This window comes from Caenorhabditis briggsae, assembly GCF_000004555.2.
Source record: "Caenorhabditis briggsae complete genome, chrX, whole genome shotgun sequence".
NCBI lineage: Eukaryota > Metazoa > Nematoda > Chromadorea > Rhabditida > Rhabditidae > Caenorhabditis > Caenorhabditis briggsae.
The window spans coordinates 240,394-251,609 of NC_013491.2; the positions used below are offsets into that span (position 1 = coordinate 240,394).

General features: G+C 37.8%; 4 protein-coding genes across 4 annotated transcripts in view; 1 reads left to right on the top strand and 3 right to left on the bottom strand.

Annotated features, from left to right (window-relative positions):
- Window positions 1-171: 171 nt before the first annotated feature.
- On the top strand, window positions 172-5,065 carry Cbr-mam-1 (the record flags this gene model as incomplete). Its single annotated transcript, XM_045238684.1, has 14 exons — window positions 172-237; window positions 2,104-2,201; window positions 2,251-2,351; window positions 2,398-2,642; window positions 2,693-2,818; window positions 2,860-3,256; window positions 3,313-3,504; window positions 3,554-3,663; window positions 3,708-4,030; window positions 4,177-4,242; window positions 4,314-4,387; window positions 4,431-4,688; window positions 4,733-4,866; window positions 4,916-5,065. 14 exons carry the CDS (start codon window positions 172-174, stop codon window positions 5,063-5,065), a joined length of 2,340 nt encoding a protein of 779 aa, XP_045093662.1.
- Window positions 5,066-5,414: 349 nt separating this feature from the next.
- CBG08097 lies at window positions 5,415-6,830 on the bottom strand (the record flags this gene model as incomplete). Its single annotated transcript, XM_045238685.1, has 5 exons — window positions 5,415-5,543; window positions 5,595-5,735; window positions 5,782-5,994; window positions 6,042-6,164; window positions 6,459-6,830. The coding sequence occupies 5 exons, from the start codon at window positions 6,828-6,830 to the stop codon at window positions 5,415-5,417; spliced, it is 978 nt and encodes a 325-aa protein (XP_045093663.1).
- Window positions 6,831-7,618: 788 nt separating this feature from the next.
- Window positions 7,619-9,221, bottom strand: CBG08098 (the record flags this gene model as incomplete). The annotated part of the gene is made up of 9 exons (XM_045238686.1): window positions 7,619-7,669; window positions 7,717-7,905; window positions 7,954-8,124; window positions 8,166-8,243; window positions 8,293-8,400; window positions 8,454-8,578; window positions 8,623-8,847; window positions 8,932-9,040; window positions 9,090-9,221. The coding sequence occupies 9 exons, from the start codon at window positions 9,219-9,221 to the stop codon at window positions 7,619-7,621; spliced, it is 1,188 nt and encodes a 395-aa protein (XP_045093664.1).
- A 1,430-nt stretch (window positions 9,222-10,651) lies between these two features.
- Window positions 10,652-11,216, bottom strand: part of CBG08099 — a gene marked incomplete at both ends in the record, with an annotated part of 2,692 nt that continues 2,127 nt past the window's right edge. The window contains 2 exons of the mRNA XM_045238687.1: window positions 10,652-10,746; window positions 10,800-11,004. Of these exons, the coding sequence (XP_045093665.1) occupies window positions 10,652-10,746; window positions 10,800-11,004 (300 nt within the window). The remainder of the gene's footprint in view (window positions 10,747-10,799; window positions 11,005-11,216) is intronic.

The following is an 11,216-nucleotide window of genomic DNA, read 5'->3' on the forward strand; positions in this document are numbered from 1 at the left end:
GCGTCAATCCTTCAAGTCGCCTACGCGTCTTCCGACTACGTACACCGAAGTTTCTTGTTTGCGCCTAAACTTGTTCGCACTTCTCGCAACGGTTCAAAAGTTACATATTATTTTCAGTTTCTTTTCATTTCTTGTTTCAGGAGCCGCTAGGTGGTAGTGAGTCTATGTGTCATGAGTCAGCTCGCGGCGAATCACTCTCAGAATACTATTGTCAGCAAAATACTACAGGTAACTATGGCTAATTTTTAAAAAAATTTTTTGCATATCATCATCAAAATTTCAAAAATTCGCTCATCTTGATTTGCAAGTACAAGTTAAAAAGTTATAGAGCATTATTAAAAATTACAAAATTTCAGACGAGCAGCTCGTAAAAAAAAACAATTTGTGTATTTTCCAGAAATTTTTCAAATTAAAATTAATAAGTTCATTTATACCATTAACACGGACCGGAACTTTACGTCCTCAGGAAAAAACCTAATAGTTAACAATTCTATATTGATGCTAAATACTCAGCGCGTCATAAGTATATGCCCACCCCCTAACATGGCGGTTCCGGAGTAACCGAGAATTTTCATAACAAACGGCTAATGCCATTCGATTCAACATAGCTGAAAACCTACACTGACAGTTTTCCGTGACCATATCTCAAAAAACAGGCGTTTTTTGGAAGAAAACCGATTTTTAGGCCGCGTCAAAAAGTATATGCCCACCCCGAAAAGGGGGAGACTACTGAAAATGCTGGGGTCATTTCATGTTTTTTGATCCTGGTATTTTTTTAAAGCTGATTTTTTGCTGAGATGTCATAGTTGAAGGTCAGGTACTGACAGAGAAGAACTGGATTTTTCAGAATTTTCAGAAAATTTTTCAAAAATCAACTTATTCCATTCCAGCATGGTTTTCGGTGTTTTAAAGTTTCAAAACACTGTCAATTCCATTTGAAATGCCACAGAGAGCTCATTCAAAATATCTAGAGCAAGGAAAATTAATATACTGCCACCACTAGGGTTGTCTCAATGCATGAAGGTCTGCAGAATCAGAGCCTCCTTTGATTACGTTGTGAATATCCTTAAAATCTCGATAGTATGCGAAACCAGGGACAGGTGACGACTTTCTAAGTAGCCCATTAAATGTGAAAAACAGAATATGGGTTGGGAGGTCTCCAACTCGACAAAACCGGCAAATGGAATCTGTCAAAGTTGGTTTCTTCAGTTTACAACGCACCAAACTACCATCTCGAGTTATCAATCAGACCGTAGTCTATATTTCTCCCAATTTTTGTCTTACATCTCCAAAATGCGTTTTTCTCATTCAAAAAAAAACAGCTGCAGTTTATCCAAACATCACTAATACAGATTAACTGTGGTCGAAAAAATCAATGCCTTCTAAGCGTGCTCTCCCGATTCAAATCTAAATCACAACCGATGTGGAGACTCGGAATGATTGGTGTAAGTAAGTATTACACTCAATACAACTTCTAGCCTTTCTAGAAAATCGTTGTCTGTCCCTAGTTTGACATACTACCGAGTTTTTTGGGATATTCCCAACGTAACCAGGGGAGCCTCTGATTCTGCAGGCATTGAGACAATCCCAGTGGTGGCAGGATATTGAGTTTTCCTTGCTCTAGATATGTTAAATGAGCTTTCTGTGGCATTTCAAATGGAATTGACAGTGTTTTGAAACTTTAAAACACCGAAAACCATGCTGGAATGAAATAAGTTGATTTTTGGAAAATTGTCTGAAAATTCTGAAAAATCCAGTTCTTCTCTGTCGGTATCTGATCTTCTCCAATGACATCTCAGCAAAAAAGTCAGCTTTAAAAAAATACCAGGATCAAAAAACATGAAATGACCCCAGCATTTTCAGTAGTCTCCCCCTTTTCGGGGTGGGCATATACTTTTTGACGCGGCATGAAAATCGGTTTTCTTCCACAAAACGCCTGTTTTTTGAGATATGGTCACGGAAAACTGTCACTCTAGGTTTTTAGCTATGCTGAATCGAATGGCATTAGCCGTTTGTTATGAAAATTTTTGGCTACTCCGGAACCGCCATGTTAGGGGGTGGGCATATACTTATGACGCGCACTGTATATCATTAACGTTTCAGGTAGCCCTTGGCCTATTTGTCACAACATCAGATTTACCTCCTCTTTCCCCAAATTATGAGCAGTTGTCTTATGATTGCTCATTCAACTCAAATTGCAGGTAAGTTGTTTTGATGAGAGATGCCCTCTCACTTTGAAACAATTTTCAGATGGATATCGGTTGGAAGTCATGTGGACCGGTGGAGAGTTGCGCGAGGTGAACCAGACAGTTTATTATGGTTAGCGGCTACAGGCACCATGCAGATACCAAGTTAGTATTCACTATCATCTTCTTTTTATTGTGCATATCTTCCTAGGAGAACCTTACGCTTTAATTGAGTCACGCGGAAACCCTGTGGATGCGCTTGTTACTGATGAGATTCGATGTCAGATTGGTTATGCAGAGCTGTCTTTCACGTATTGGGTCATTGGAAATGCTGATATCGAAATATGTTTGACGGACACGCATGGTGAAAAATTTAACTGCACCGGAATGCTGAATTCGTCAATAATGCCCGGTAAAGTTTCTTTGAAAATACCAGAGCTGCAAAAATCATTTCGGGTGAGTATATTGAAGTACGAAACATTCTTCCACAAAAAACTTATATTCAGATCATGATTCAACCAAGCTCTGATCCTGGTGTAATTGTTTTGGATGATATACGGTATGATGCTTCAATTTGCCACCCTGATGCATCTACTGAATCGAACATGATCCGAGGGAGACCTGATTTTATGGTATGTTCAAAAAAATAAAGATGGCATACGTTTTATCTCAGACTACATCGCCACCACGAAGGATTCGTCCCTGGACTATCAAACAGTCCACATCCAAAAAACCTAAAATAGTGGAAGAAGTTATCAAAGAAGTTGAAGAAGAACTGACAACAAGCTCTACCACCACTACCACCCCCAATACCACCACTACATCAACCACCACTCAGGAACCAGCTACTATTACAACCGATCACATTCCAACCATTGACCCAACTATTTCTAAAACAACTACTGAAGTTCCGTTCGATCTGCTAATTATTGGGAACAAAACTCGTCCGTTGAAAGATAGAAGATCTGGAGAAGTGGTTGAAGATTCAACTCAACTTCTCTGTGATTTCAACAACGAATTCGCTTGTCGATGGGGACCGGAAGCTGGAAGATGGGCAATAATTGAGAGCGGTGTGTCCGATTTTGCAACTCTTTTTACTCAAACTTACTACATGCCCTATTTTCAGGTGCGATTCCATCGCTGGAAGATTCGATTGCCGATATATCACTACTTCCAACTTTTCCGGCAGGTTTAGTTCTACAAGGCACTGCAATGTTGTCAAGTGATCCTATTAATTGTCAAACTGGAAATGCTAAAGTTTTATTCCGTTACTGGTCCAATGGTGATATTCTTCTTCAAGTGTGTGCACTAGGTTATGGTGAGAAATTAAACACGTATGGAGCAAATTCACCATAATCTATTTTTAGGCGACAATAATGATATTATACACTGTGTTGAGCAGTCTAGATCAGCAAGACATGAACGAAACACATTAGCAGTATTTGAAATCAACAAAGACATTATCGGGCAGTTCACCGTAATTTTTTTTTCTCAGTTTGGTAAATATAAGAATCATTGCAGTTGAATATAGTACCACAATGGGAGATAGGGCTGAAAAATCGCTTTTTAGTTATTGACGAGATAGCTTATATCGGAAAATGCGACAAAACAATATCGACTACCACTTCACAAGCCCCATTAATATTGTCGAGAACTACACCGAAATCAATAGAACCGAAAATTGCTGAACGAAGAAGAAAAATACTGACAACACCGACCCCATCAACCACAATACCTACGACAACGACAAAAATTGAGCCTGAAAGCGAAGAACAGATAGTTGAAGTAGAAGAAGAGACAACGACTACTCCGATAACTACTACTAGCAGCACTACGAAAAAAAGGTTTGCTCCAAAATTTTTTATCAATATTTCTTGCTCAGAAACCATATTTTCTATTTAAATTCGAGTGTCACGTTGATTCTGGTATTTTTTACAAACAATTATTGTCCTTTTACGAACGTCCATAATGCTTAAATATATTTTCGTAGAAAAGTGCTGACAACGTTTGCGCCTGTCTACCCAGAGGAAGCTTTCACACAATCTCCGAAGCCGAGGTAATGTTTACAAATTAGGACCCAGACATACGGACCTACAAACGAGGCCATACGAGTATATTTCATTACAGAAAAACCATCTGGACCACAACACCTGAACCAAAACAGGACGACTACTGCGACTTACTAAATTGCAGTTTTGATGGTGACCAGAAAAGCAACCACTGATTTTCAAAATGGTTTTACAGACACCGCATGCAACTATTTGAACCATGGTCTTACTAAGAAACCATGGACTTTGAGGAATCGTGGTTATGGTTATCCATTAACAGGCACTACTGATATTCGAGCAACCCAAACTAATGGACAATTCGTATCAGCTATTCTGGATGCTGGAGACATAGCGATTCTGGAATCACCGAAATTTAATGCAACTAGAAGTCTTAATGTGTTGTTGTTCCAATATTTTAGACCGTCTCAAATGACAACCATTCGGTTGTGTCTTGGTAACTTTTTATAACTTATGATCGATTTAGAGTTTTGTTTTAAGGATCGAGATATACAAATCCCATGCGAACCGTGTCATCATTTGTACAGTGTCCATCCATTCTGAGATCAGTAACTTCTAAAAATGCGTACCGCTGGAACACGGTTCATATCCAACTCCCGCCAGGGACGACTCATGTAAGATCCAACAAGAGCATTATCCGAATATAAGATGATATTTTTACAGTTCTATCTTGTTGCTCACAGTAGCGAAAAATCGGAGAGCAGAGCCGCAATAGCAATCGACAATATGCGAGTCGCAATTTGTGATACCAGAGGATTTGCACCAGACTATATCGATGAAACAACAGATTTTCAAAGTGTCCTGCAACTTTGAAACTCTTGAGTTCTCAATATTTCCTGTTATATATTCCATATTATTGTTTTTTGTTCATTTCTATCAATGTTCTCAAATTGTTGCTTTACATCATACTATTGTCTATTTGAAAATCTGTTTTTCTCTTCCTCCAGAATTTAAATACTAGATTTCTCTCGTTCCTTGTCTTTCACATTTTTCATTTTACAACATTACTTTTATTTCTCATTTTATTCACAACGCTTGTCACATCACCAAGTATTATTTACAACTTCCTATGTCAGAGAATGAGCGAAATTGTCATATGTCATATGTCCAGTCAATCATGTCAAATCGGTAATGAATCAAATGTTCTTGAAATGTTCAAGAATTAAAATGCATCGAAACGATCCAATGGGACGTCATTTTCATATTGTCCAGCATTAACTGGTATCTCTCGAGGTTCTGCATGACCATTATCTATTGGCTCATTAGATCTTCCACAGCAAAACATGTGACACTGTAAACATAAGAAGCATATAACAACAAATGTATTGAGACAAAAATAAACCTTCTTAGTTCCGTGCATGTGATCAATGTACTTGATCCATCCAAAGTTCAACTTGATGCATGCTGATCCAAGAATTGCACTACAGAAAATGATAATAATAGACATAATAGTGATTAAAAGCGTTCGCCAGCTCATTTCTCTCTGAAATTATTTTCCAATTACCCATTGTAGATAAAAAAGCACTTACCTGTAAAAATATCAATGCCGCTATCAAACCGGAATGAACAAACTGAAACAGGACAACTAAGATGAGTACAGTGGTGTTGAAAATGACTGTATCCAAAATTTCGCATTTGATCGTACAAATAAACAACAATCCCGATATCACCCAAAAAGCGCAGATTACAACGTAAACAAGCGTTGATATCCGAATCACTTCCAACCAGTCAATATCAGTGTCCTGCAAAATGAAAACGAATAACATTTCAGTGTTTCTATTTGTATTACTCCAATGTTAAAATTTGTCATCGGAACTTGTTCAATTCCAAAAGATGCATTTTCAATTTCCATACTTTGTCCGTTGTCAGTTTCCAGGATGAGTTTGTAAGTTTCCACGTCACTATCATTGTACTGTAAAAATATGTTAATCTGTTAAATAGAGCTTCTTTTGGTATGAAGGACTTAATCCGTCAAAGAACTTTTTTGTTATTTCATCACGGCCTCACAAAAAATTTGAGAAAATTGTTATCAATCCAAAGCCAACATAGATTAAACGTTAGAGGTTTTAAAGATATTAACGGAGGTTCTGAATAAGCTAAGGTAAAACATAAGTAGTTCTGAAATGAGTTCAAATAAACAGGCAGTAAATAAATTATACTTGATCAAAAATCGTACAACTCAATGAAATCTATTACACGAACTTACTAAAAAATGAGCCACCGAGAAGTCTAGTGAGCGGTTGACAGTTGAAACCAGTGAATCGCTCACGTTTGGTGTGATAGTCGAAACCAAGAATTCTTTCAAAGGATTTCTGTTGTTGTGATTAATTGGTTCCAGAATTGTAGAATTTTCATTCCACTGTGTGTACTCATAACCTCCGACATGATAGAAGAAGAACATGCTGGTGGTCGCACTGACAATTATCAAAACGACTTGTATGAATAGACTGGCTAAACCAGTTGTTTTGGGACTTATGAAAAACGTTGGAGACAAAGAGTTCAAACGTCTGCTCTGTGACTCGTCAGCACCATTGAAACCTCCTGAAGTGTCAAGGTAGGCATGGTTGATATGGGCCATCAGGTGAGATTTTCAATGAATTGATAAAACTTGTAACAAGTCTGGTGACGGTAGTTCACGAGTAGAATAAAGGTGTGTTGAGGACAGCAATCTCGTATTGCTGAGCAGGTGAAGAGTGGCGGCACATCGTTGTCATGACGATCGAAGGGAGTTCGTAATAACAAAACGGAGAGAGCAGCCAAACGGAGAGAATGTAACGTGGGCGTGTGCTCGTGTGTGCCTGCGTGCTCCGAGGGAGCTTTCAATTCACGCGGCATATGATTCATGAAATTGGATTCGAAATAATTCAGAGCAAAAAGGGCTTTAGACGCAAAAATTAGTCTTTGAGAAGCCAATCTTCTCAAATGAATTATCATTGAAATTTGAAGAGGAAAACTTCTTGGTAAGAAAAGGATATTTATGTAATTATTTAGTTTTGAGACTCAAATAAAGATCTGAACAAATGTTACCTGAAATTCGTGCTTAAGTGAACACAAAAAAACCATTATATCACAAAGATTATAAGAATATTTCAAGAAATACCTAATAAAATTACAATTCAATGTTAATCGAGAAGCTTATTTTTATGCATCTAATCTAAGAAAGGAACACAACCTTGGAAATTAGTTACACTCGCATATATAGAATGACGAAATATTGATTAACCCGAATTCACAAACAACAACACCATGATACATTTCAATGTTGTTTGACATATTGGCACCAACTTTGAACAAACTAGTTCAAAAACCTATCAAACGGGTTCGAGAAATGAAAAAAAAGAAGGAGTCGCATATACATAGAGTAGATTAGAAGGCTCGGATCCATTTGCTAGTTTCTCCATTCTTCCAGTCGTTATCCTGAATACCACAGATACAGTAAGAACAGAAAATTGTTATAAACTCACAACATCTTTTATGACTTCAGCCCGGCACATAGGACATGTGATTTTCAGGTCTAACCAGGTCTCAATACAGCTTTTACAGAAAACATGCGAACACTCCAATCTGATCGGATACGTCAAGTCTTCGTGGCAAACTGTACATTGCTGCTCCTCCAACTCGTGAACCTTCACCACTGTCCCGAACGAACTGACCTGAAATATAAAACGAATACATATGAAATGAAATATATGTTGAATTACCGTGAGCAGACAGCGAACCGATTTTTTGACCGAGAGAGAATATCGATATACTTCTCCAATTTTCAAGGAAAAGTAAACAAAACAGAAAATGTTTATCATGAATCCAGAGCCAGGCGTCACGAAAAGGTAATAACGAAGCCAGGGACCAAAGGGAAGGGCACAACGATACATCTGCAATGGAACAATATGATGAAAAAATTATTCTGTCGTACCTGCGAACAATACTCGACTGTTTGAAGCAATTTCCGCTTGAAAGAGGAAGATGTGTAGGCATACGGAATGATCAAAATCTAAAAATAACAATCTGAATAAGCATATTCCTAAATCTGCAAGGCTTACCAATGACTTTGGAATTAATGTGATTAATTTGAATGAAGTGTCCGTCACGATGACTCCGTAAAACGTGGATGACATTGTCAACTCTTTGTATTCACCGCTCATGAAATACTGAAAAAATTTTTTGGAGTGTTTTTGATTAGCTCAATTTTCTTCACACTCACCAAAACATTTAATCCAAAAGTGTTTGAGAACTCAAAATCCACTAACGAATAGTTTTGGAGATAAACAGCAGTGATCATGCTCGATGCGAAGCAATAGATAATTTGGAAGAATTTGTTCGTGAATCCTGAAATCAAACAAATACAATTCAGCAATTTCTTTGAAATAAACCTCCTTCCATAATTCTTTGGTTGATTTGGTTTGACAAATAAAACGCCACAAAAAGAACCCCAAATTGGAAAATGTCGTACATATGATCATAGGTTAGCTTTGCCACAAACAGTGCAAGAAATGGAAGCACATTTTTGAGAAATGTGATTACTGATTGTCCTTGTTGTGTTTCTAATCGATTTCGGATGTGTTCCAATCCATGGCGAAAATGATGTTGATCGAGTACTAAAAAGGTCCGAATTCTCAAGCCTTCTTTTAAAACAATAAAAACCGTATTTCTATCAAATTTTTTGATGTGGGAATACTTACGCATATCTCTTTCAATTCTAGAGTGATCAGGCGATTCGTGGTTTTCTTCAAAATTTCGATTACTTGATGATGATGATTGGTTTTGAAACTCGACGTTGTTCATCGCGTTCTGAAATCCATTTCATGTTTTTATTCAAATTTTCGTTTGAGAAAATTACCTCAAACAACGTGTGAATTCCATCGGCATATGGCATTTGTATCGCAGTCGCTAGTTGGGGAAAATGCGCGGATATCGACCGCGTTCTTGGAGAACTTTCACGGCTGTCATCTATTGGCAGTTGCGGATCCATTACTACCTGAAACTGACATGAAAAGTGACGAGAAAACGGCGAGAAATGCGGAAAAAGGTCCGCATCCTGGCGAAACAAAAAAAAAAGAAAAGAAAAAGTGAAATTATATGCGTGTGCTGTGTGTATACGACGTTTCCATGCGTCTCGTTTCTCTGTCAACAGAGCGCGCTTGCACTTTTAAACACAATAAGTCGTCGGAAAGAGGCTAGCGGAGTGTAATGGAAAGAAGAAAAAGGCGAAACAGATGATATCTTGAGATCAGGTGGAACAAGCGAAAATAGAATGGAGAAATAAGGATAAATGAAGACTATTTTTTATCACGGCGGGCGGAAAGGATGAAAATTGGACGACTGACAGTTCGAAACACGTGAAATCCTAACTTTCCGTAATTGCAATTCACAATACACTTTATAAAATGTTACAAAACATACATTTAAGAACCTTTTCTTTGCAGGAATAGAGTGCCGAGTCGACTCGAAAATCGGAGATATTTTGTAAACTTTGAAATTTACACTATCGACATTTAACAATTCAACAAGGCTATTTGTCTATGAAAATCGAACTTTTCGTTGTCGATTTTTGTCGCTTTGAAAATCGACAAGAATCGACACGAATCGACTTTTGTCGATTTTGCGTCGACTTGAAATCGACAGAAAATCGACGAAAAATTGACAAAAATCGACAAAAGTCGACGAAAGTCGCCGAAAAATCGACCTTTTCGGGTTTCAATTGAACTCGTGGTGGCCTAGAAAACTCAACTTGCAAAAGTTAGGCCACCATGTCAAAATGGCCTAAAAACACAACAGGGTAATTTTGGTCATTTCTAGGTCAACTCGTGGTGGCTTAGAAAACGAAATTTGCAGAAGTTAGGCCACCACTTCAAAATGATTTAGAAAACACACCTGAGTCATGTTAGGACATTTATAGACCAGAAAAAGGTGGTGGCCTAGAAAACCCAACTTGCAAAAGTTTGGCCACCGTGTCAAAATGGCCTAGAAAACACAACAGATGATTATCAGGTTATTTCTGTTTCTAGGTCACCCGCCGTGAAATCTTCTTGGACATTAAATTCGGTTTTTGTCGATTTTTTGTCGAGTCTTGTCAATTTTGAGTCGATTCAAAATCGACAAAAATCGACTTTTGTCGATTTTCACTTTCATCGACTTTTGAAACGTCGGTTTTTGTTGATTTTTCGAATGTCGATTTTTGATAGAGTCGATGAAATCGACAGCGATTTTCGTCGATTTTCGTCGATTTTTGTCGATTGTCAACAAGCACACTATGCGGGAAAGGATTTATATAAAGCACATTCAAAACATGTTCGAGCAATATAACATGTAATGTTTCTGAAATACTTTGAATGCGGTAGCAAATAACATGCATTGAGAAAAATTCTAAAAGAAAAGCTTTCATTCCACGCTTTATGAAAATTACTGCAAAATCAAAAAAGCGAGAAGTGAGAACACAAAGAACACAGACTGGAAAGCAGCGCTACCTTTTGGACCATCTACGGCTGGATTGTATCCTGAAAATTAGTTTTAATTCAATTTTTCCAACGAAAAAGAATCCAGTCCTTACTAATGAACTCGCGAACATGTTGCTTGATGAATGCACGAGCAGCTGGAAGAGAAGCAGGTTCGCCATCATAGGATGCATACATGTCTCCACAGTGGGCTGTTCCATTGATGAGATAAGGGAGAAGATTTTGATTGTCATTAGTTTTGTAGGTACCTAATGCGTGCCACGGGTCTAAAGAACCGTTTGGAAGTACGACATTTGTAGCCTGAAAACGTCTATAGAAAATGCACCTGAGGAAATTAAAGGGGGACTCCGACCAAAAATTTTTTTTGCATTAAAATGTGTTAAAACTTATCTATTTTTGAAATATTATTGCGAAAAAATTCAAAGAAAATCCGAAATCCCCAAAAAACGCCGTGAAAAGGAAAAAAATTCAAAAAAGTGCCGCCGGGGGACGAGGATTTTCAGTGAGAAACC